Source organism: Natrix helvetica, assembly GCF_964273705.1.
Source record: "Natrix helvetica genome assembly, chromosome: Z".
Lineage (NCBI taxonomy): Eukaryota > Metazoa > Chordata > Lepidosauria > Squamata > Natricidae > Natrix > Natrix helvetica.
This window is the reverse complement of record NC_138554.1, coordinates 122,073,818-122,100,128: the sequence shown is the minus strand read 5'-3', so window position 1 is coordinate 122,100,128 and position 26,311 is coordinate 122,073,818. Positions and strand designations below refer to the sequence as shown.

The window sequence follows — 26,311 nt, the reverse complement described above, 5'->3', positions numbered from 1 at the left end:
TCCAGTACTGACACAAGTTCTGCTTAAAATACTCATAAATATAAATAAGTGTGAATATTTTTTTAAAAAATTAAATAATGATGTATGTACCCTGGAATTTCAAATATATTTGAATAGGAAGATGGAATGGAAAGAACTCCAACTATCCTCATTCTTATAGCTCACTGATTCCATTGATTACTAGATTTAAAATATGAAAACAATATGTATAATTATTGCTACTTTTTCTAAAATTCTTAGTAATATATTTTATTTACCAGAAGGCGATGTAAATGTACTGGTTTCTGAAGTCTGACGACATATATTTTGAATACCATCTAGAGTTGCTTCCAGTTCTGTGGTCACCTGTTTTCTTTGCTCAGTTAACTCCTGCAACTTATATGCTAAAAATATTAATAATTATGTATATGTATAAAAATAATTAAGATCATTATTATTTAGATTATAAAAACATAATTATTAGCTTGTATATAATATTTCTGGTTATCACTTCCCAAGTGGAATGAATCCTTTCTCTCCAAACCTCCATCCATTAACAAAAGATTAAATTGTGCAACATTTCATACATCTCAAAATGAATATTAAAATTTTTAAAGGTTTTGGAAGGATATTGCTTCTGCCCATAATCTCAGGATTATAATTCAACTTGATTAAGGGATCATAATGCTGTTATGCTGAGAATGCCAGCAGAACTGAGGATATGTTTCAATGCATCTTTCCCTTTACCTTAAAATAATACATATGCCAGAAATAAAGCTACAAAACTCAGATTTGAATTCAGATGAAAAGTTCCCTGATCCAAACTCTGATTTCTATAATGCCAATATATTCACTATTTTGAAGTTGAAAAGGTTTCCCGATAAAGCATTTAACCTCTCTTTGATTAAATATTTGATTCCATAGCTCATATACCAGTGATATTGCTGGGTTGAATAGCTGCCAATTCCTGAACTTCTTCTAGCTCTCTCCAATTAGACTCCAACGTTTCAAGTAACTGTCCCTTCTTTTCAGATAGATTGTGTAAATCATACAATTCCTTTTCTGCAAAGAAAAAAATTCTTAATATAATTTTGAGTACTATTTTCTTATTTCTCACTTAAACTGCTCGCAAAAACAAAGAAAACTCCTTGACTATGCTTACTGTGAATATGAGAAGACCATTTTAAAATGAACATGCTTAATTTGAGTAGCTAAGGCACTTAGGGAGCAGAAATTGCTTGACTATTTCTAACACTTTTACTTCTCTACTTACCAGAAGGTTGTATAAATGTATTTCTTTCTGCAGGTCGATGACATATATCTTGTATGCCATCTAGTGTTGCCTCCAGATCTATGGTCAAATGACTTCTTTGCTCAGTTAATTCCTGTAACATATGCTCTATAAAAAATCCATAATGGAATATTACTTAACATAAAAAGTTACAATATGTTGCACATATTTATCTTTAATATTGTTTCCATGATTCGTATGTGTCTATAATTTCTGATGTCACTTCCAACTTGAATAAATTCACACCTCCACAATTCACAAGATTAAAGAGAGCATTTCCTATACTAGAGAATGGATATTAACATTATTAAATGGTTTTAGCAGGATGGTGTTTCTGCCTATATTCTCAGGAATGTAATTCATTTTATTACAGGATTTTAACACTGGTGTGCTAAAAACGCCAGTATAATTGATTCCAAATATATATTTGCATTTACCAGTAAATATTTAAAAAAAATACACACACAGCACACATACCATTGACAGTGCAAGTCTGGGCAGCTGCAAGTTCTTGAATTTCTTGTAGTGCTTTCTGATTAGATTCCAATGATTCCAGTAATTGTTGCTTCAGTTCGGATAGTTCATGCAATTCCTCTAATTCCTTTTCTGCAAATAGCAGAACTGGCCTTAATAAGAAGTACTAGGACATTTATTTTAAGATTCTGACTTGGCTGCAATGATCTTCAGACTTAATGTAATTATTTGCCCCTGCCCCTTCTTTCCCTCCAAACAAGTAGGATTTTTTAAAACTTTCTTCTCAGATTTATATTTTGAACAAATTGGTCACACAAGTTCTTTTTCAGCTTTCTTCTCATTGAACTGAAGCTGAAATGTAAAGTATTTTGCTGACACTAGGCAAGAATAAAATGAAAAGTTAAAAAAGAAATATTGTAGGGCAAAAGAAAACAAAGGAAAAAGATAAGTGGACAGTGTTTACTTGATTGTATAAAAATGTGTTTACTAATATTCCTCCTCTCTCTTATTTCTATCCCTATTTTAACTTTTAATCATGCCATCACTATATTTAAAAACAAATCATTTCCATCCATCATCTCTTGCCCGTTTTAAATCTTTAATTGTTCATTTTTTAACTTGCCTCCCATATTCCTCTCTTGGATCTTCATCCCTATCTGCATCTATGTCCTGATTATTCATTTTAAACATTTCGTCCATTTCTGCCCTTTTCCAATGTCTAGTTTCCAAATATTTATTTGACTTGATAGTTATGATTGTTGTTTTCAAAGATGGCAATCAAATATTAAGATAAAAATGTCACTACAGCGAAATTATTTCCAGTTAGGTAAATAAAATCTCAATATAACTATATTTTTTAAAGACCAAGTTTTTAACAAAAACGTTAATTGAATCTATCCAAAGATTCAAGATAGTAAAATACAATTCCAAGAAATAGAATTAAGTATCAGAGTAACCCAAAAGTTTGCAGGGTCTTAAAATCTAGTTGATTTAATTTGACATTTTCAAGAATAGTATAGTCTCTTAACACTAATTCAACTTTATGAAGGGTTAATTTTGGTTTAATAAGAGAAATAGCAAGAAAAGTGAGGTGGCACTCAAATACACAAGAGCAAACTGACATTCCAACGTAGAACAATAACTGATAATAATAATCTTAGGATCTGTCCATATAGCACAGTGATGGCGAACCTATGGCACGTGTGCCACAGGTGCACGCGGAGCCATTTGTCAGGGCACCAGAGGCGCTTCCCTGTCAGCTGAGTTCACCCCTATTTAAAGCCATTTTTCGCCCGCCCCCTCCCCCAAGCTCCAGAGGCTTTATAGGAGCCTGGGGAGAGCGAAAAGAGTCTCCCCCCCCGGAGGCCCTCCGAAGGCTTCAGGAGCTTCCCTGAAGCCTCTGGAGCGCAAAAAAACGGCCCTACAGGCAAACCAGAAGTTCGGGAACGGACTTCCAGTTTGCTCGGAGCGTCGTTTTGACTGCTCTAGAGGCCTCAGGGAAGTCTCTTAAAGGTCCCTGAAGCATTCGGAGCACTCAAAACGACCCTCTGAGCAAACCGGACCTCCGGTTTGCTCGGAGGGTCGTTTTGAGAGCTCCAAAGGCTTCAGGAAAGCCTCTTGAAGGTCCCTCAAGCTTTCGGAGCGCTTAAAACGACCCTCCGAGCAAACTGGAAGTCACTTCCAGTTTGCTCGGTGGGTCGTTTTGAGAGCTCTGAAGGCTTCAGGGAAGCCTCTGGGTCCCTCAAGCCTTTGGAGCGCTTAAAACGACCTTCCGAGCAAACCGGAAGTCACTTCCTGTTTGCTCGGAGGGTCGTTTTGACTGCTTTGGAGGCTTCAGGGAAGCCTCCTGAAGGTCCCTGAAGCCTCCAGAGGGCTTCCGGGGGGCAAGGGAGGCTGTTTTTGCCCTCCCCAAACTCCTATAAAGCCTCTGAAGCCTGGGGAGGGCGAAAAAAGCATGCAAAAATGGGGGGGGTTCGCACCTGTAGTGCGCGCATGCACACTGGGGGGTTAGCACATTGCATTATGGGTGTGGCAGGCCTGCACACGACCCCCCTGCGCTCCCCCCACTTATGGCACGCGAGCCAAAAAAGGTTCGCCATCGCTGATATAGCACATTCAAATGTAAAAAAAGTATTTTCAAGAGAAGAGGGCAATTGCTTTGGTTAAATGTTCAGAGATTGCTGTTCTAAAGTATCCAAAGTATCATCATTCCAAAGAAGGCATAAACTTTTGTTGTACAGTTGAATAGCATGACTAACTGTACAACTCTACAATTTCCAAACCCCAAAGATTGGACTTTCTTAATAACAAAATGGTAATTTAGTTGCATATATTTATTTCCCTGAATATATGACTTTTTGATTATATAGTTTTAAAGAGATATTTGTGAATTTTTCATTGTTCTCAACAAGAGATCTGATGGCAACAGCTTTTTGTGTACATCTGATGAACTCACCTTGAAGTCTGCTTTCAACTGTAAGTCCTGGAGCATAAGACCATGCCTTTTGGATATTCTGCAGATTTTGCTCTAAATGCTCAGCCACTTCATTTCTTAATTCAGTTAATTCTTTTATTTTTAAATCTGTGAAAACAGACATTTTCTTCTACATTTTGCTTTCACTGTGTTGGAAAATATTAATTAAGGATACACAAACATATATCTAAATTGCAAATATAATTTTACTACATTTGTTGCAGTAAGAAAATCAACAAAATCTCAATTCCTTACTACCTCATTTTTCAGTCCCTGAGTCACAATTCAGAGATGGTATTTTGCACCATTTATAGAGGTAATCTATGACCAGTGTGAATTTGGATCAATGTTATCATACATTGATCATGGCTAGTCAAATCTAGGTAGCTTTTTTCAAGATGAAGGGAAAGCTTTGACATGGGGGGGGGGGGGATTTTTTTTACCCAACATTGTTTCTATCCAGTGTTGTGAATGTTAAAATCCTCTTTTACAAGTGCTTTAGCAGTAGAAATGGTTTGGTGTCTAGATCTCAACCATACAGGCCATGTTGCTCAGTATTTACAGCTGGGAATTATCAATAATCTTCAGGTATTTTGGAAGAAGGCCCTTGTTTCATCTTACTTCTAGAGATGGTACAAGTAGTCCTCAATTTGCAACAGTTCATTTAGTGAACATTCAAAGTTATAATGACACCAAAAAAGTGACTTATGACTGTTTTTCACACAACCATTTCAGAATCTACGGTCACGTGATCAAAATTCAGATTCTTGGCAACTGGTTCATATTTATGATGGTTGCAGTGTCAGAAACACCTGGAGCCTTGAAAATAAGGTAGTCAGTTAATCCTAGTAATCCTAGTGATCTCCTAGCTATATCACATATCAATTTAGGTATTAATCTCTCCTTTGTCTGACCCCATACCCATCATCTACATAACAGAGAGACTGAAGAAGATGAAATTTTAAGAGAATAACCTGTTTGCACTTCTACACATTGAAAACAATGTGATCACATCAACTGTTGGAAAAGCTCAGGTAAAAAAAGAGATTATTTACAGAATTACTTGCTTTTTTCTCTTTCTCTCTTCCCCTTTTTGGCAGAGCAGACATATTGCAGAAAAAAATGATTTCAACAGAATACTGGAAGCAGTTTGCATAACACCGCCATATCTACCAGCTCTTGGCTTCTAGAATGATTGCACTACTTCAGTGCACTGATGATATTACCTAGTTGGGTAATGAAATATCTGCAAGGAAACAACAAAGCTGAAAGAACACCAAGGACTCCCTGACCTACAAATATTGTTTTCAGTTGGTACTGACTATTATATCCTTCTTTCAGAAATGAATCTTTCAGATGGGTTTGCATAAATATAATATTCCAGAGCCTTGATATTTTTGTATCTTCTCAACTATTTTAGTGAACGCAATGGGGGAGGCCCACGTAGCAGTTCTGCAAATGTCAATGATGGGCGCCTGGGTTGCCCAGGCCGCTGTTGCAGCAGCACTTCTGGTGGAGTGCACTGTCACTCGACCCGGTACGGCCTTGCCTCGGTGCTCATAAGCCATCTTAATGCAGGCCCTGAGCCAGCGGCCAATAGTCGATGAAGACACCTTGTGGCCCAATGACCTGGGCTGAAAGGATACAAAGAAGGATTCCAAGTGCCAAGTGCATTCCTTAGGGAGCCAAGGTTTGGGACAAAAGTTCGGGAGTATCACCTCCTGAGACCTATGAAAATGCGTGTTTACCTTCGGTATAAAGGAGGGGTCAAGGCGCCAGATGACTCGGTCTGGATGGATGATGCACAGCTCCTCCCTGACAGAAAAGGCCGCTATCTTTGATACCCTTCTAGCAGAGGTGATTGCTATTAGAAAGGCGGTTTTAAGAGTCAAGTGGCACAGGGAGACCGTTCTCAGTGGCTCAAATGGTGCAGTGGTCAAAGCCCTTAGAACGACGGGCAAGTTCCAGGACGGGTACCTATGCACCGTCTGAGGGCGTAGGTTGGAAGCCCCCTTCAAAAAACTCCTAATTTGAGGGTGATGACTTAAGGACTGGTGATAGTCTCTTGCCAGAATGGTCGACAAGGCAGCAACCTGATGTCTGAGAGTGGCGGGCGCCAGGCCCTTGTCCAACCCCATTTGGAGGAAGTCCAGCAGCTGAGGTATGGATGCCTCAACCTCAACTATGTTACGCTGTTTGCACCAATTAGAAAATGCAGCCCAGGTAGCGTAGTAGATGTGAGTCATGGCCGGTCGTCTGGAAGCCTGGATGGTCTGGATGACTTTGTCCGAGAGATGTTGGTTCCTCAGGAGCTGCCCCTCAAGTGCCAGACAGCTAGTTGGAGCCACTGGGGCTCTGGATGACTGATGGCCCCCTGGCTCAGAGCCACCTTCTCCTGAGGAATTCTCCACGGCCTCTCCACCTAGAGATCGACCAGGTCCGCAAATCAAAATCGCCTGGGCCAATGCGGAGCTACCAGGATGAGTTCCGCCCTTTCCACCAGGAGTTTGTTGATCACCTGCGGAATGAGTGGAAGGGGCGGAAATGCGTACAGGAGTCCCGGAGGCCACTTGGCCCTTAGAGCGTCCGTCCCCTTCACCTGCACTGATTGGTAACGTGAGAAAAATCGCGGGAGTTGAGTGTTGGTCGCCGTAGCAAACAGGTCGACCTGCGGAAGACCGAACCTCCTCACAATCTGGCTGAACAAGTTTGGATGCAGCCTCCACTCTGAGTTGTCGATCGTCTGGCGACTCAATCAATCCACGCTCACATTGTTGGAGCCAGATATGTGATCTGCTCTCAATGACGCTAAGTGGATCTCCACCCAATGGCCCAGGGCTTCCGCCTCTGCCATGAGTCATCTGGAGTGAGTGCCACCCTGCCGGTTCACATGGGCCTTCGTAGCTATATTGTCCATGAGCAATAGAACGTGGCGAGCCACCAGTTGGCACGACAATCTCCTCAGGGCGAGTCGGGCTGCTCTTAGCTCCAGCCACTTGATGTTCCGGTCTGCCTCCTTGAACGACCACCTGCCCTGTGCTAATTGCCCCTGGCAATGGGCGCCCCAACCGTAGAGGCTGGCGTCCATCGTCACTATGATCCTGTCGGGCTCCTTGAACAGACAGCCCTTCTCCACCGCTTTTGACTGCCACCATCTCATTGAACGGGACACCTTGGGTGGAAGCCGAACCTTCCTGGGAGAATTGCTCGCCTTCGCCCTCTGCTTTGGTAGCAGGAACCACTGTAGTTCCCTGGAGTGAAGACGGGCCCAGGGAACCACGTTGAGGCAGGATATCATGACGCCCAGCAGTTGGGAGAGCTGGACGATCGGCGAGGAGGCCCAGCGCACTGTTGAATCTTGCCCCTGAGATTGCGTAGCCTGTCTGGAGACAGGAACACCTGGCACGAGATAGAGTCCATTAGGGTACCCAGGTGTTGGATACGTGTCGCTGGGTCTAGATGGCTTTTTTTCTTGTTTATCGAGAAGCCGTGCTCCTGCAGGGTGCGAATGGTGATCTGTACATCTCTCACCGCCTGTAGCGAGTCGAGTGAATGATGATGTTGTCTAGGTAACATTCCAGACGGATGGGACGAGAACACAGATGAGCCACTACAGCCGCAAGAAGCTTGGTAAAGGTTCTGGGGGCGGATGATAGTCTGAACAGCAGGGCCCTGTATTGATAGTGCTTCCCGTTGTAGCACAGCCGTAGAAACTTCCTGTGGGCCGGATGGATGGGCACATGCAGATACGCCTCTTTGAGATCGATGGAAGTGAGCAGGTCGCCTCGCCTTATGCAACCTAGCATGGATTGGAGGGACTGCATCTTGAAGGGCTTGTAGGCCAGATGTTGATTCAGGTGCTTCAGATCTAATATGTTCTTGGTCAGGGGGCAACGAACAAATGTTCGTGGCGGGAAGGATAGAAATTCTATCCTGATGGTATTTAGGTTTCACGAGTCCGTGGTGATTCCCTCCCAGCAGTCTGCATAGAGTTGCAGGCAGCCCCCGATGGGAGAGGTTCTCTGGTGGTCACTTGCCGCATCTGAACTGCCGGTTGAGGGAACCCCCTCGAAAGGGTTTTCGAAAGGAAGCCTCGTTATGCTGCCTGCCCCTGTGGGTAAAGTTGGTCCGGTCCTGTGTCCTGTCATTAGACTGGTTGTAAGACCTCTGATAGGGATAAGAAGAGGTGGAGGCCTGGGCATTGTCTTGCGCCCGAAAAGTATGTTTCCTGAAGGAACCAGAGCCCTTCTTCTCATTTTTCTTAAAGGTAGATGGAAGGATTTTCCGTTTATCCTTCGTTTCAATCAGCAATTTCTCTAAGGAGTCCCCAAAGAGAAAGCCCCTTTGAATGGAGCTGAGGCCAAGCTTCCATTTGGCCTTCATGTCCACCTGCCAGTGTCAAAGCCACAGCAAGCGGCGTGAAGTCACGTTGGAAGCCAGTGCCCTGGATGCGAACTTTGCTGCATTCAGGGAGGCATCTGCTGAGTATTCTACAGCCGTAATGATCTTGTTGAGATCGTGCCGCCAACGAGATACCTCCGAAGGAAGCTTAGATCTCAGTTGGCGCAGCCAGAGCAGGGAGGCCCTCGTAAAAAACGAGGCAGAGGTGGATGCCTTAATTGCCCAGGCAGCCGCCTGATGCATTTTGTGACAGGCCTTTTCCGACCTCTTATCCTCTGCTTTCAACCCCTCTAAGAGATCAGCTGGAAGAGTTGAGTTGGAGGTCAGTGAGACCACCGAAGCACCCACCTCGGACATTTTTAGCACATCCTCTAGCTTCAGTTCCAGAGGGTATATTGTCTTGTCCACACCACTGGGGTTTGCAAGGTACCCAGTTGCGCCCATTGACGGTGAACCACGTCCATGAATAAATCAGGGACCGGAATGAGTTCCGGGTCTGGGGTAGTTTCACTAAACAGCCCTACCTTGAGGTCCTGAGAAGTAGAGGGAATGACCTTATCCTTAGGCTTCGCTCCGAGCTCCGTTGAAGCCCTGGCCTTGTGTAAGATGGCCTTAAACAAGGAGGGCTTGAACAGGCCCGTAAAAGCTGGCTTATCAGGAGGCTTGTCTTCATCCTCCGAAAGTTCAAACTCATCAGCAGCATCCTCTTCCCAGACAGATACCTCTGTGGTAACAGAGGTGCCCGGGGAATCGAGGTTGTGGCTTCTACCCTCCGCGGAGGGCGAGTAGCTTTAGAGGCCTTGCTGCCTCTCCCTTCCTTTTGGTGCAGGGCCTCGACCACTCCCTGGGAAATAGCCTGAGCGATGACCTCCTTCATCTCAGCTGACAGAGCTGGGCCCTTATCCTCTACAGGCCTAGACCTGGAAGAGGGATGGCCTCTCTCACCCCTAACGGGGAATCTGGAGCCTTCTGCGTGGAAGCAACTATGGAATGGTTCCAATTCCCCTCCCACAGAAGAGCTGGGAGAATCTGGATAACCCAGAGAGGCTGCAGGAGAACCAGACAACGAATCTCTATCACAAAAGGAGGGGGATTGGTCCCCCTGATTAGAGAGAGATATCCTCTCTCTCATGTCTGGGTGGAGGAAAGTCCGATCCAGCCTCACAGGCCTGAGGAAGCAGAGGGACCTGGGGTTTAACAGACTTCTCTTTTGGAGTTTCCTGTTCCTTTTCCCCGTGGTGTTTGGGGGCCCTGCTCTCAGAAGAGCTATGGGGAGCCTTTGCCCCTGTGCCCTTAGCCCCCTTTCTCCCTTGGCCCGAGAGATCTGGCCTGCTGCACTTTGCAGATGGTCCTGCCAACTCCTCCCGCTGCTCCAAACCTTCATCTGCCATAGTCAGAGGTGTTGGTCTGGGTAGAAGATGAGGCAGCCGCAGGCAGGGCACTGAACGCTGGCCAGATGGCTCCAAAGCGTCGCAGATCGAGCTGAAGCTGGAGGCTGGCTGTGGGCACCAGGACACTCCCTGCCGCCTCCCCCGGGGTGAGGGTCGTTGAGAGGGTAGATGTAGGCTTACTGGCAGCCCGGACAAGCCCTCACAACCCTTGGCAGCGATCTCCAGAGAAGCAGAGAGGCGCGATGATTTGCTGCTGTTGATGGCCAAAACGAGCAAAAAAGATGGCCACTGCGGTTTTTCGCGCGCTTAGAGAAAGCCCGGGAAGCAGCCGGCACCCAATTGGCGGCCGCTAGAAAGCGCGCCAACGCGTCACTTTCAAAATGGCTGGCGCGCCCTCCAGATCGTGCAGAGATGCCGCTCAGGAAGGGACCTGCCTAACTCCTTCCTCTGGAGCGGCCGGAGATGCGCGGAAAAGCTGCAGCCGCCTCTACGCTCGCTGGCCATTGCCGGACCAGCGGTCTCAGCCGTCCCACCCTCTGCGGACTAAATGCAGCTGGTGGAACCCGATCATCGCCTCAGAAGACTGCAAGCAATGCAAATAGTTAAAAATAAAGGTAAAAATTCAAAGGGTAATAAAACAAAACAAAAATAAAATAAAAGGGAAAAATCCTAATAAATTCTAAACTAATTTTGTCTACTACTATTTTCCTGGAGAGCCCAGCCTATCTATCCAATGACTGAGAGCTCCCCAAAACTAGTTCTATTGGGCGGACTGAGTTTTTAAAAATGAACCTAAGGAGGCAAAGGAGGCGTGACCAGGGGAAAAATCAACTCAGTCCTTGGGCAGATAGGCTGTGTTAACCCATGCTTGGACTCTCCAAGCAGCGCACAGGAGAAATTAAGTGTTCCTCCCCTTCCCAGTGAGACCACTTTATCAGGGCAACCTGGTCCACCCAAATGTGGGATGGAGCATACTGCTTCCACTTTGTTTCTTTGTCGGTAAATATAAATTCAATCAAAAAAAAAAGTTCGTTGCGAAAGCGACTACCTACGAAGGTTCCTGGTTTGGGGCTGGAAGGCGGACCAAGTTGCCCTATCAGACCAGTCTCACTGGGGAAAAAAACAATGAGAATAAAGGCAGCCATGCTGACATTGCTTCATCTTTCATTTGCACTTTATATCCTGGTTTTCATTTCTACTGGTCTTACATTTATAATTATTCTTATATAGAGATTGTATTTACCAGTAATAATGCTTGGTTGAGTAGCTGCAAGAGCCTCAGTTTCTTCTAGCTCCTTTACATTTGATTTCAACATTGCAAGCAAAGATAGGCTCTGTTTTGACAGTTTATCAATCTTCTTCTCTGCAAAATGAGAAATACTTTAAAAGTTTGAGGAGAGAAATGTACACGTTACTGTCTAATTCTATGCTACTAATCTTGTTTTAAAAATAACATTATTACTGAGGAAAGACAAAGAGATGCTGTCTTTTCCTAATATCTATCGAAAATTTGTTATTAGGCTGATTATCATTTCCTTCTTTTATTTCTACACACACACACACTTCTTTTTGAAGATGGGAACCACTCTAACTCTTTTCCAGTCCATTTCTTTTCCTCACTGCTTTGTTTGCAAAAAGAACTGACATACTAACTAGATCATATCAGATTCCTGTTAAAACTTTGCCTGTAAGAAACTATCACAATTTATGTTTTGCATATATCATACTTATTTTCTTGTGCTAAAGTACCTTCAAAGAATCTAGCACTTTCAAGTTCTTGTTGATTTGCCTCCAGTTTATCAGTTAATAGTGCCCCTTGTTTTTCCAGTTCTTTTACTCTGTTCTCTATAAAAAGAAGAAAAACATACTTTAAATAATTCAAATGTTGAAGCTTTTAATATGAAAATTAAGCCAAAAAACATTACATTGAGTGCTATATTTCTATTAAAAATGTCCAGTCCATCAGTCATCAATATTTCATCATCTCTTAGTTTCTTCTGTTTGTTCCTCTTTCAACTTTTTCCACCAGGCCTTCAATTCTCAAACCAGGCCCTTTTTTCTTTACATCTGGCAGCATTAAATCTTCAGAAATCGAGTCCAATTGTTATTCCCTGCCTTTGAATGCCATCCTGAGATTTATTCAAAGCCATTGCAGACTCATCAAATTATTTTTTAAAGTTTGCTACTAAAACTTATATGTTTTTCCAAAGACTTTCCAGAAATCTTTATCAGCAATCATTATCTCTGATCTATCCAGGATCAAACAGCCCCATCTTAATAATAAAACTTTTCCTTAGATTTTAACCAGAAACTTTTGATTTCCCCAAATACCATACTCAATGTTGCTTCAATCTTAGTCTAAGCTGACAGGTGACCTAGAAAACAAAGCATGATTAGGACTAGGAGACCAGTCAAAATGTATCCAGTAAGTTCCTGTGAAAAATAATTTGGACCATTTCCCATTTATCCAAAAAGCCCTTTTGTCACTTACCATTAATTTCTGATGGCTGGGAAGATGCAAGCTCCTGGGCTTGTTCCAAATCTTTCGTATTTAATTCCACTTGTGCACGTAGCTGGATTCTTTCTTCTGAAAGCTTCCTAATTTCTGTTTCTAAAAATAAACATAAAATAAAACTGCCTATAAACTCCCTATCCTGCAAAAAATGCTAATGATTTTATAGGCAAATACATGCTCCACTGATGAATCAGAACTCTCTTAACTTCTAAAGCACCACGGTAGTAATGTTTTTATCTTATTCTGTATAGATATGTATCATATATATATAGTATCTGGTGTACTATAATTTTTTCTTTTTATACACATTTTTGATCACTATCAACATATTCTTTACTTTTAATTCTTGTTCATTTATTGTGTTTATGCTGTACACTGCGAGGGTCAGAGTCTGAACTGAGTACTCCTATAAATCTTGAAATTATTTAGCATTTATGTTAATAATGATTTAAATATTGTATAATTATTTCTACATGATTTGATACCCACCAATATTTTCGAGTTTTCTAACTTGTTGATAATCTTTTACATGTGAGTCTAGGATTGAAAGGATCACTGTTCTTTCCTCTGCCAGATCATTTCTTTCTTTCTCTATTTAAAAAAAAAAAGGAAGACTTATTTAACCTAGCCAATGATGCTAAGGAACTAAACATAAAGTTACAATTCTATTTGTTTATAGTTTTTGGCTAGAGCAGCAATTCATTCATTCCATCGCTTTACTTTTTCTACACTATTATAAGAATAAGTAAAGGTAAAGATTTCCCTCGCACGTATGTGCTAGTTATTCCCAACTCTAGGGGGCGGTGCTCATCTCCGTTTCAAAGCCAAAGAGCCAGCGCTGTCTGAAGACATCTCCATGGTCATGTGGCCAGCATGATTAAATGCCAAAGGCACACAGAATGCAGTTACTTTCCCACCAAAGATGATCCCTATTTTTCTACTTGCATTTTTTTAACGTGCTTTCGAACTGCTAGGTTGGCAGAAGCTGGGACAAGTAACGGGAGCTCACTCCCTTACACGGCGCTAGGGATTGAGCCACCGTGTCCCAGTATTATAACAATAGGATACACTATGTTAAGGATCTCATTTTAATATTTATCTTACAATTTCTACCTGAGAGATCAGCTTTAGGAGGCTGCTCTTGCAATAAAGGTCTAACAACCGATACTATATTTGCAAGCAAAGTTCTTTTTTTTTCATCGTCCTCTTTTTCACCTATATGCATTGAAAAAAATAAGATATAATTACTACAGAATAGGGTTTCCCCCCATTCCCCACCAGATGATGTATGAAAGAAGCTTATTAAGTAATTTTAGAATTTTAGAATTACTTCTAGAATTCTCTGAGCCAAAGCCACATTGCAGGAGGTGAAGCTATTTGACCAGTCCTGGTGCATGTTTTTTGTACCTCAAAGCTCTGGGTTTGGGGGCAGCTTGGAATGAACATATAATATGGGGTCCAAAGTGGATCGTGACTATGTACACCCCCTGTGAATATGGATCCTGTAGAGCTGAAATCTTAGGTCCTAAGACATAGGAGATGACTAGAACACCACTGGCAAAAGGCAAAGGGGTAAAACCAACCAAGCTTCATTAAGATTTACCTTGTGGCAATAAGACCACTTATTTCTTGACTCTCATTGCATCTGAGATAAATGGCGAGAAGTTCTATTTAGATGACCAAGTCTCTTCTGGACCTTGTTAGGTCACTGTGAGTAATATTCTTGACATGTGTTGAATAAAATCATTTCATTTCACTTGGAGCTGGATATTGGCTGGGCAGGTCCAGAGGTGGTATTTAGTAATTCTGACCAGTTCTGGAGAACCAGTAGCGGAAATTTTGAGTAGTTCAGACAACTGATAAATACCACCTCTGACTGGTATACCCCCTTCTTTAGAGGGTGTCCTTAGATTCAACCATATTAGACAACTTTGTCCAATCTCCATCCCTCCTGTTACTATCCATAAGGTTATTATGAATAGTAGATACTCTATGGCCCTAGATTATATCCATATTAACTTTTCAGTCCGAATTCAGGTAGTGTTACAGCACTAGGACAGCATTTGTGGATGACCTTTGGAAGGTCCAGGATGAGAATAATGCTGGCCCTCCTAGATCTCTCAACAGCATTCAATATCACCAACAATGGCCTCCCTTCTAGATTGGCTTTCAAGGGTAGAGTGTAGGCCAGCGATGGCGAACCTTTTTTGGCTCGCGTGCCACAAGTGGGGGGAGCGCGGGGGGTCATGTGCAGGCATGCTGCACCCATAATGCAACGCACGATCCCCCAGTGCACATGCGTGCACAACACGCGGCAACCCCCCCCCCCATTTTTACATGCTTTTTTCGCCCTCCCCAGGCTCCAGAGGCTTTATAGGAGCCTGGGGAGGGCGAAAAGAGCCTCCCGTGCCCCCCCCCGAGGCCCTCCGGAGGCTTCATTGACCCTCCAGAGGCTTCCCTGAAGCCTTCGGAACGCTTAAAACCACCCTCCGAGCAACCTGGAAGTTACTTCCGGTTTGCTCGGAGGGTCGTTTTAAGCGCTCCGAAGGCATCAGGGAAGCCTCCAAACGGTCCTTGAAGCCTTCGGAACGCTTAAAACGACCCTCCGAGCAACCCGGAAGTCACTTCCGGTTTGCTCGGATGGTGGTTTTAAGTGTTCCAAAGGTTTCAGGGAAGCCTCCGGACGGTCCCTGAAGCCTCCGGGGAGGGGGAGGGGGGCTCTTTTCGCCCTCCCCAGGCTCCTATAAAGCCTCTGGAGCCTGTGGAAGGCAAAAAATAGGTTTTAAAAAGGTGAACTCAGCTGGCCAGCGCGCGCATGCCGCTGGCCAGCTGACAGGGCAGCGCCTCGCATGCCCTAAGAAATGGCTCCGCGTGCCACTTGTCGCACGCATGCCATAGGTTCACCATCACTGGTGTAGGCACTGTACTATAACGGTTCTCCTTCCTCTATGGCAGATTTTAGTTGGAGTTGCTGGGGGGTTACAGGTCAAGCCCTAGATCCTTCAATGTGGGAGTGCTCAGTGCTTAAATCTTTTGTTCCTTACATGACACCTCTGGAATATGTCATCCAAAGGCATGGGGTACAGTATCATCAATACAGTGATGATATCTACCTATATAGCTCCACCACAAGTGAACCAAGAAGGTATAATCCCACGAAGTAGTTTATTTAAAAATTTAAATATAAACATATAGATATGAAATATTTTGATAGGTGATAATTATATATCATCATTCCTAATTTATCACTTACCTTCTTGCTGTATTTCATCCGGAATTATCAGCTGATTTAGGATTTGAAGTAACTCAAGTTTTTGTTTCTCTGGTAATTTTCCTATCTCATTGAAAAAATACAAGTTAGTTTTTGTTAGGGATATAATTTATGGAATCAATGCTTGGTCATTTAGATCATAGGCTAATAATATAGGAAAACAAACTATATTTTGAGATAAGTTAGCCACTCTAACCCATCCTTGTGCTTGCTCCTATATTTCTATTCAGGATAGTTATCTGGGATACTGGTAATAAAATTATAGATATTTTTTTAAGCAAGAGGAAACTGTCCAGAGCAAGATGCTTATATTTCTGCACAATTATACTTTCTTTCAAAATCATATTTACATATTCTGTTTACCTAATATTTTGCACCACAACCACAAATGTTCTTTATAACAACAACAGGTTCCAAGCATAGTAAGATTCAATTGAAATTGTATTGTTTTTTTTTAATTCAGGATATGGAAAAATACTCTCTTGATTGAAGATTTAGGCTTGGCATAAAATTTTGATATGATAGTAAGGAGTGTTACATGTGGCGAGGCTGTAACTTAGGCAAGTAACCTAGACTATACTTTATTTTTTTAAGAAGTAGTATGTGAAGTCCTCACCTAACCAAGGACATGATAGGAAACAAAGATCAAAATATATGAGCCCTTCTAGTAATAACTGCAGGCAGGATATAAAAGATTGAAAGTTAGAGTTAGAGAGTTAGGGTTAGGGTTAGGGTAGCAGTTAGAAGTATGAATTACTACAAGAAATAAAATGAAATAAGTAAAATAGATACAGTATAAATCTACAAAATTAAGAGGAAAAAAGAAATGTGGTATTGTAAAGAGTGTAATCTGTAAGCTAGCGATATGAAAGAAAAAGAAATGAAAGATAAGTGTAGCAATTATGGCAAGACAAAATAAATCCTTTAGTTAAAAATACTTGAAGACAAATTAATCTTCCAACAAAACAAATAGGAAGAGGATAAGAAAGATGTTGGAATAGAGTGAAAAGAATTCTGTTAGAGACTGCCAGGGAAGTAAATAGACTTTTAGTAGTAGCATGTATCAAAAGGATGGATGATGAAATAATGAATGAAAGAAATGAATGAATGATGACCAGTAGGAAAGAAATAAGCTCAGCTGGCTTGGTAATATAAAATAATGAATGAGGATCAAATTTTAAAACAATATGTGAAGGAAGACTGAAGAAGGATTCAAAGGAAGGCAAAGATCAGAAAATTGTGTTTTGGATCAAAGCAATGAGCTCCTAGCTTAATAAATAGTAAGCAATAGAATGGAATGTGGACACTGACAGCAATGCTGATTTGTAAAAATGGAAAGATAAAGCCAAATACTATTGGTAAAAAGTAGTTTTAGCAATATTTCTTACTCTTATCCTTATCTCATGACTTGTTATTTTAGTTTATTTTTTTTATTTCTTAGTCCTTTTCTGCAGATTCTTATTTTGAAAGGAAATAGCATGATGGGTATATATACTGTATGTTTGCAATTCTGTATCCATGTTAAAGTCCCTGAAGGGCTAAAAAGTATTGGCCATTTACATTCCTTAAAATCCCTTAGGCTGATTATGGCAATTATTCCCTGCATGTCAGTACAGAAATTTAAATGAATGTTAAGAATCACTGCTAGAAAATGGTGATTGAAATGCCTGCATAGTTTTTTCTAGATTAATGGTAGATCAATCTTCATAAATAGATAAATCAACTATTCTATGGAAAATACATGCAATTTGCTATTTACGTTATTACCCCTATAAATAAATAACAGTATCCCCTCATATAAAATACAAAATATTCCTATATTTGCACAATATATATTACCATTGATTTTAGTCAGAATTAGTGCTATAGATACTATATTTTAATAGCTCAAGTAATATTTATTACACATATAGCATAAATATTTTTCTATTAAACATATACATGCAGACTGTGTGTGTGTGTGTGTGTGTGTGTGTGTGTGTAAAATAGAAAATATATTTGTGCAATACTTGTGATAAATTAAATAGTACTTGAGCTATTAAAATACAGTATCTATAGCACCAAATCTGAAAGTAATTGGGTTTTTGCCATAGTCTAAACTCTGTGTGTGTGTGTGTGTGTGTGTGTGTGTGCGTGTGCGCGCGCGCATGTGTGGAGGAGGAGGAGCTTCCGGCAATGGCGGTCGCCTCTTGAAGCTCCGGAATGCCAAGGAGCTCGGCGATGGGGGAAAGAGGCTGTATCCGGCCCTCGTTCCATCTGAGGGCCGGGAGTCAGACAGCATGACAACCCTGGCCCATTTTGGACCCATTTGGGTCCGCCAGGGTGGGTCGGGAGGTTGGAGGGAAGGCTAAAGAGAAGATGGTGCGTGGAGTGGGGAGAGAAGCCGGCAGCGGAAATGGCGGCGTTGCGGCAGCAGCAGCAGCAGCATTGGAGAGCGTTGGAGAGAGCGGGAGGAAAGAGGACTGTGGAGGCTGCGAATGTGAGGCTGCGAATGTGAGGCTATGAAGCTGCGAAGCTGAGAGGCTGAGAGGCCTCGGGAGAGAGGCTATAGCCGCGGTGACGCCGGGAAGGGAAGAGAATTGTTGGAACGTTGGAAGGAGAGAGGCTGGTGAGCAAATGCTGGAAGGAGAGAAGCGAGTGAGCAGACGCTGGAAGGAGAAGGAGAAAGGCTGGTGAGGCTGGTGAGCAACGTTGGAAGGAGAGAGGGAAGAAGAAGCTGGAAGGAGAGAGGTTGGTGAGCAGAGAGGATTGGAAGGAGAGAAGGAGAGATTGGAAGGAGAGAGAGAGAAAAAGAAGGAGTTGGAAGGAGAGAAGCTGGTGAATGGAGAGAAAGTGGCTGCGACTGCGGCTGCAGCGACGCTGGAAGGACGCTGGAAGGAGAGAGGCTGGCACCAACAGCAGCAGCCGCTGAAAGAGCTGACATGGATGCCAGGAACATCATTAGGACATTGGGTGAGACCCACCAACATCTGGATTTTGGGTGGGGGTCATGAGAGAGCAGGATTGGAATGGAGGTTGGGGGCGGCTGGGGGTGGCCTGGAACACCGGGGGCCACCGGAAGCCCTATATTAGGGCCATGGGTAGGCCACAGGGATGTCTAGGCCAAGACCATCTGCCCCCAAGAACATCGTCCCCCTCCCAATTGGGAACCCCATTCCTTAAGAACTCTAGATTACTATCTACAAACTCTCTCTATGAACTCCCACACACCTAGGATCATCTAGGCTGCTACCACCCTTTGGACCATCTCTCCACCACCCAGACCACCACTTGGACATTTGATTACTCTTTCCCCCCCCCTTTTTTTTTGACTGACCACTCATCATCCACAGCACCTTGACCCCATCGTGTGTTTTTTAAGATCTTTTAAGATTATTTATTCGAGGCTAGACCTGCTCCGCCTGCGGGAGTCCCCCCTCTCGCAGGCATGGCCCTTGTCGCTTGTAAGGGCCCACCTTGATGACGGGTTTATAGACCCCGAGAGGTGGAAGAAACGGAAGCTTAGGGGTTTTTTAAATAAATGTTTTTTATCCTTTTTAGGGGGTTCCAGGGAGGGTTTTAGGGTGGGGGGGAATCTGTCCAGGAGGGGGGCCAGTGCCAGGCGAACAGGTGAGTCTAGGAGGGAAGTGAGTGTGGTGGAGGGGGGGAGGGGAAAGAACATTCCAATAGAGGGTTGTCTTATTACATCGGTCGCGGGGAGGAGGGGATGCGAGGACAGGAGAAGACCACAACGTCAGTTGGGAGACCGTGGTTGTTGGTTACACCCGGTCGTTTGTACCAACCCCCGCAATCTAGGTGGTCAGGAACTACAGAGCCAGGGCCTGAGGCTGATGCTCTGCAATGCAAGGTCCGTGACCAACAAGGCCCCCCTCATTAATGAGTTGATCTCAGAGGGGGAGCTGGACCTTGCAGGGATAACGGAGACCTGGTTGGGCCACGAGGGTGGTTTACCCCTCGTGGAAATGTGCCCACCGGGTTTCCGTGCATTCCATCAGCCTCGGGCCCTGGGTAAGGGTGGTGGGGTGGCGGTAGTTATACGGGAATGTCTAGAGCCGAGGGAGTTCACTGTACCTCAGATACCCGGATGTGAGTCCGTTGGTGTGAAATGGGGCCCAGGGAGGCAGTGGGGCTTGCTGATTGTATACTTGGCTCCTCGCTATGCGTCAGCAGCCCTGCCGGAGCTCCTCGAGCTGATCTCAGAGACGGCAGTTGAGACCCCCAAGCTTGTGGTTATGGGGGATTTCAACTTGCTGTCGACGGGGGAAGCATCCGAGGTAGCTCGGGAGTTCATGGCTTCCATGACAGCCATGGACCTGACCCAATTAATTCAGGACCCCACACACGAAGATGGCCACATTCTGGACCTTGTTTTCGTATCTGAACAGTGGACGAGTGATCTGGGAAGAGGGGATGTAACCATTACCCCCCTGTCATGGTCAGATCACTCATGTCTCCGGCTGGACTTCCCTGGCGCTACCCCCGACCGCGAGGAGGCGGAACCAAACTGTCCAATTTGGTACCGCCCCAGGCGCCTGATGGAACCGGATAGGTTCCAAACGGAGCTTGGGCCATTCCCTGTAGCCCTGACCCACTCTCGGTCCGAGAACCTAGTGGCCGCCTGAAATAGGGCGGCCGCTGGGGCCCTGGACCGAGTTGTGCCTTTGCGGCCTCTCCTGCGGCGACGACCCACCCGGGCTCCTTGGTTTACCGAGGATCTGAGGGTGATGAAGCGCCATAGGAGACGCCTAGAGGACAGGTGGAGGTCCTCATGCTCCGAATCTGACCGGACACAGGTAAGAGCCTATTCACGGACTTACCTTGTGGCATTAAGAGTGGCCAAACGCAGACATTGCGCCACTCTTATTGCGTCCGCCGATAACCGCCCTGCCGCCCTGTTTCGGGTGACCCGCTCTCTCTTATCACAGAGGACGCGGGAAGCCCCTTTACAGGGCAGAGCAGAGGAGTTTGGGGAATATCTGCAGGACAAAATCGCTCAGATCCGGAGCGGATGGGCCCCCTTCAGTGGACCAGAGGAGCCGCCAACAGTGAGTCTTGTGAGACCATTCTGGGAGGAGTTTAATTCTGTTGCCCCCGAGGATTTGGATAGGTTGCGTGGACGGCTGCGACCGACCACATGTTTAATGGACCCGTGTCCCTCCTGGTTGGTACTGGCATCCTGGGAAGTGACATGAGGCTGGCTACTGGGCTTGGTGAACGCCTCTTTGAGCGAGGGGTCCTTGCCTGCCGCCTTGAAAGAGGCGGTGGTGAGGCCCTTACTCAAGAGGCCTTCCCTTGACCCGATGGAGCTAGCTAATTATCGTCCAGTCTCCAACCTTCCCTTTTTGTCGAAGGTTGTAGAGAATGTGGTGGCACAGCAGTTTCCACGACACCTTGAGGAATCCGAATATCTAGACCCACGCCAGTCCGGCTTCCGGCCCGGACACAGCACGGAGACGGCCTTGGTCGCGTTGGTCGATGATCTCTGGAGGGCCTGAGATAGGGGTTGTTCCTCTATCCTGGTCCTATTAGATCTCTCGGCGGCTTTTGATACCATCGACCATGGTATCCTATTGCACCGGCTGGGGGGGATGGGAGTTGGAGGCACCGTTCTGGGTGGTTCAGCTCCTACCTCTCTGACCGGATGCAATGTATGTTGGCAGGAGGGCAGAGATCGACCCTGAGGTCACTCACTTGTGGGGTGCCTCAGGGGTCGGTCCTCTCGCCCCTTCTGTTCAATGCATATGTGAAGCTGCTGGGGGAGATCATCTGTGGTTTTGGGGTGGAGTATCATCTGTACGCTGATGATACGCAGCTGTACATTTCCACCCCAGACCACCCCAACGAGGCTGTCGAGGTGATGACCCGGTGTTTGGAAGCCGTCGGGGTCTGGATGGGGGACAACAGACTCAAGCTCAACCCCTCCAAGACTGAGTGGCTGTGGCTACCAGCACCCCGGTTCAGTCAGTTGATTCCATCACTGACCATCGGGGGTGTCAAGGGAAAAAACACCTGATATCTGAGATCAATGGATCGGGCTGATTCCCCCTTCTGCATATCTTTTGAGATATTAAGAAAAATAAAATAAAAGTCTTTGACAAGTATTTTCTAATTAATAAACAAACTTTAATACGAAAATAATAAAAGTAATTGAAACAGAAAATAACTAATTGTTACATTTTGATAATGAAAGCTCCGGTTGCCAAGTTGGCAGCCGAACAAAGAAGAAAGGAATTTTTGGAATGTGTAAACGCATGCGCAATAAATCACTTTCAGATAACATTTTGTTTTATGACCTGCGCAATAAAACTTTCTTAGTTTAACTCTTGAATGTCAGTTCATGCCTAGCAAACTTTTTAACATCGTGACACCCCTTCTTTTGCTAGTCTAGGCTGACGTCATCAAATCATCAATTAAGGCACATCTTCTTTCGCAGATATTCGTGTTGATTTGCGGCAAGTGGTTTGTTAAGCATGTCTGCGATCTGATCATGTGTAGAAACATATTGCAATTTAACAAAACCTTGCTTAACTAATTGCTTTGTGTTTTGATAACGAATGTCAATGTGTCTGGACCTAGAACCTGTAAAATGTGACTCAGAAATATAAACAACAGATACATTATCTTCCATCACGGTGATTGGTCTAATCGGACATGTCCAGATATCTGTGATCAAAGCATCAAACCACGTTAGAGAATTACAAGCATTTGAAACACAAGCATATTCAGCTTCAGTAGATGAACATGAAACAAAACTCTGTTTTCTCACTTGCCAGTAAAAAGGACAACCATTTAGGAACATCATGTAACCAGAAGTGCTTTTGCGTGACTTCTTGTCGCTCGCCCAGTCGGAATCAGCAAAACAAATCAACTTTGGTTGATCAATGTGTGTTGGTTCTAGCAATAACTTCATGTGTTTAGTGTGTTTTAGGTATTTCAACAACTTCTTAATGCATGACCAATGAAATTGTGTTGCCTTACCTACGTGTCGTGATAAAAGATTAACACTAAGTGCGATGTCAGGTCTGGTCCAACTACTAATGTATAATAGTGAACCAATGACTGAACGATAAAGTGTTTGATCCTCAAACTCAGGACTTGGTTCATGTGTTAAGTTGTGAAAATCTGTTTGCATGGGTGTCTTTGTTGTGCTAGCATCTTTCATGTTGCAATGATGTAGAATGTGGTCAATTTTCTCTTCTTGTGAAAGACTAAACCCCTTCTGTGTCTTTTCAATTTGAACACCTAAATAAGTGCTAATGTGTCCTAAAGATTTTAGTGTAAAGTATCTCTGCAAACTTTTAGCAAAAATCTCACTCATTTTCTTATTTGGACCAATATAAACAATATCATCAACATAAACAAGAATTATCTCATATGCATTGTTAGATCTTTTAGTGAACATGCATTCATCAGTTTCGGACTTAATAAAGCCCATTGAATTTAGTTTGTCAGTAAGACATAAATACCACATTAAACCTGACTGTTTCAGACCATAAAGACTTTTGTTCAGGAACCAGGTATCCCCTTCTTGCTTTCGGAATCCTGGAGGGCTTCTCACGTAGATCTCTTCATCTAGGTCTGCATGTAGATAAGCTGTGTCCACATCAAATTGGAAAACTTCTAAACCAAGAATAGTTGCAGTGGTTAAAGCAATTTTTACACTTTCAGTTCTGACTGTTGGTGAGTAAGTGTTTGTGTAGTCCTCAGGATAACGTTGAGCGAAACCCTGAGCTACAAGTCTGGCTTTGTATAAAGACTCACCATTTGGTTTCTTCTTGATTCTGTAGACCCATCGGGTGCCAATGACTTTCTTGTTTGCTGGAGGTTTTGCAGGTGTGAATACATTGAGTTTCTTTAAACTGTCCATTTCATCCTGCATTGCATCATACCACTTGTCTTGTTCTGAATCAGGAAGCTGTTTGATTTGTGTGAATGTCTCAGGAAGAAGAGTAACGTTGCAAATCAAAGGTAATGGTGATTTTGCCAGTTGCCATGAATAACGTTGTGGAGGGATTCCTTTTGTGGCCCTCTTGGAGCGTCTAGGAGCAACAGACCAGTCTTCTTCTTCTTCTTCATCATCATCCTCGTCCTCACGTTCGTCGCTAGCATCAGCATCCGCGGCTTGCGAAGACGGAACATCAGGTTGTGAAGAACTGGTAGAAGGAATATTTGCCTGCGAATTGTCATCAGGCTGCGTGGCATCTGGAACACCATCTCTAGGAAAATAAACTTCAGGATCATTGGAATGAATCCTGGACCAGTCAATATCTTCCTCAAAATTAGCAGATTGTGAAATGACAATCACATGTTTAGTATCGATGAATTTGAACCATTTTGAATTATCATCAATACCCATAAATCTCAGTCTCTTTGCTACTGTACCTCCCTTTCTTCTTTGACTTAAGGGAGTGTTCACCATAGCATATGAACCAAAAATATGGAGGTTCTTGAGATCGGGCTTGTAGCCATACAGCATGTAGAAAGGAGTTTGATTGATTACACTGCTCCAAGTATGGTTGACAATGTAATTTGCATATTTGATTGCTTCACCCCAGTATGCGTTACTGAGATTGGCATCTTCTAGAAGACAACGCATCATGGTTTGTAGAACCCCTTGTCTTCTTTCTACGACTCCGTTATGAGCCGGTGTATGTGGAGCAGATGTCTGATGAAGAATTCCATTCTTACGCATCCAGTCCTGGAAACGCTGAGACATGAATTCTGCACCACGGTCACTCTGGATTCTGGCGATGCGAACTTGGTATTGTGTAGAAACAAAAGCTGCAAAGTCTTTAAAGATCTGAAAGGTCTCAGATTTCTCTTTCATAGGATATACAAATCCATATCTAGAATGATCATCTACAATTGTTAAAAAATACTTTCTGCCATCAAGTGTTGGTGGGAAAGGACCCACTATGTCAGTGTGTACCAAATCAAAAATGCGTGTTGACAGGCGTGTAGCGTGTTTTGGAATTGAAGCCGCCTTGGATTTAGCCTTTTTGCAAACCGCACAATCCAAAAACACCTTACACCCCTTTAGATCCAAACCTTTTGCGAACTCCGGCATCTTTCTAAGAACACGGAAACTGGCATGTCCCAATCTTCTGTGCCACTTGTGAATACACCTGGAATGCAAAGGTTTACCAGTTAGTGAATTGTCAACATTAACAGTTTCATGAGGACCCTCAGGCTTGCTTTGAGCAACCTGTTTCTGTTTTCTTTGTTTGTTGGCTTTAGGAGCCTTTGGCACAGTAACGTTTTCTCTCTCTGGGACAACTCTCTCTGGGTTCGCGTTGTGCCTTTTTGGAGTTTGCATACTTGCCTGTGCTTGCCCTTTAGGCTTTGGCTTTAAGTAATAAACACCACCAATCAGCATGGTTTCAGCAACAATATCTCCATCTTTAACTAAGTAACTTGCTTTTTCGAGGTGGTGAACCTGGAACTTTAACTCTCTAGACAAGTGACTTTGACTAAGCAAATTACTGGTTGCTGAAGGTATGTAATAAACATCAGGGATGTGTGTATCGAGTTCTTCAATGTAAACAGTTCCTTTTCCCATAACCTTGCAAGTGTGGTTGGTGAAGGAATACAGTTCTCGATACTCGGGCTCTGGTTCGCCCATCTCTGTGAAAAGTTCCCTTCTGTGGGTAACGTGCACAGCTGCTCCACTATCTAAAGTCCACAAAAGACGTCTGTCGAACTTTGGATCAGGTTGTGGAACGTTGGTTATGGCCAGTGTCACAAGTGGAGCTTGTGAATCACGCCTTGGACCACGACGGCCTTGTCTTCCGCCTCTACCTCTGCCTCTGGAATCTGTTCCTCTGGGCTGGTACGTGACGGGAGCTGGAACTCGTTGGGGACAATCCCGGGTGTCATGTCCCACACGGTTGCAGGTGTAGCATTTTGGCATCCTTGGAGTGTAGCCTCTTCCTCGGAAGGGACGTCTGGCTGGAGCCTTCGACGCTGGGGGTCGTTGCAGATGTGGTGTAGCTAACCTGATAGCTTAGTCTTCCACTAAAAGTCTGCAAACGTGGTTAACTGTGCGTTGAGCAATAGGCACGTAGTTAATCTTTGCAACAGCATCTTTCCATTCATAATTCAATGAGTTAATGATGATGCTAATCATTTGGATATCATCGATTACATGGCCATTTTGTCTCAATTCACTTCTCATTCTTTTCAGTTTGGTCAAATGTCCACCAATTCGTTCACCAGGTTTCAACTTCGAACCATGGAACTCAGACATGAGCAAACATGAAGATTCAATTGAAACGGGCCTGTAGCAATCTTCCAAAATAGCCCAAATTACTTGGGCAGTTGCATCAGGTGGAAAGATACCTTGGATCTCAATTTCCATTGACATGAGTAAAGTCGTGATTGCTCTATTTTCCAAGTCTCTTATCGCAGGTGTCCACGGTGGAGGAGGAGGATTAAAAATCATGCAATGTGTGCCTTCTCTTCGAAGCAAGAGCGCAATTTCACTGACCCAGGCTTTATAATTCTCTCCCAACTCCTT

General features: G+C 43.8%; 1 protein-coding gene across 11 annotated transcripts in view; it reads right to left on the bottom strand.

Annotated features, from left to right (window-relative positions):
- CCDC7 (coiled-coil domain containing 7) overlaps positions 1-26,311 on the bottom strand; it is a 301,313-nt gene that overhangs the window by 180,966 nt on the left and 94,036 nt on the right. For all 11 annotated transcript variants that reach the window (XM_081970140.1, XM_081970145.1, XM_081970146.1 and 8 more), the window contains 11 exons: positions 15,778-15,858; positions 13,638-13,739; positions 13,014-13,115; positions 12,501-12,620; positions 11,759-11,854; positions 11,253-11,372; positions 4,200-4,325; positions 1,748-1,876; positions 1,253-1,378; positions 913-1,041; positions 258-383 (listed from right to left, as the gene is read on the bottom strand). In XM_081970140.1, coding sequence (XP_081826266.1) covers positions 258-383; positions 913-1,041; positions 1,253-1,378; positions 1,748-1,876; positions 4,200-4,325; positions 11,253-11,372; positions 11,759-11,854; positions 12,501-12,620; positions 13,014-13,115; positions 13,638-13,739; positions 15,778-15,858 — 1,257 coding nt within the window. The remainder of the gene's footprint in view (positions 1-257; positions 384-912; positions 1,042-1,252; positions 1,379-1,747; positions 1,877-4,199; positions 4,326-11,252; positions 11,373-11,758; positions 11,855-12,500; positions 12,621-13,013; positions 13,116-13,637; positions 13,740-15,777; positions 15,859-26,311) is intronic.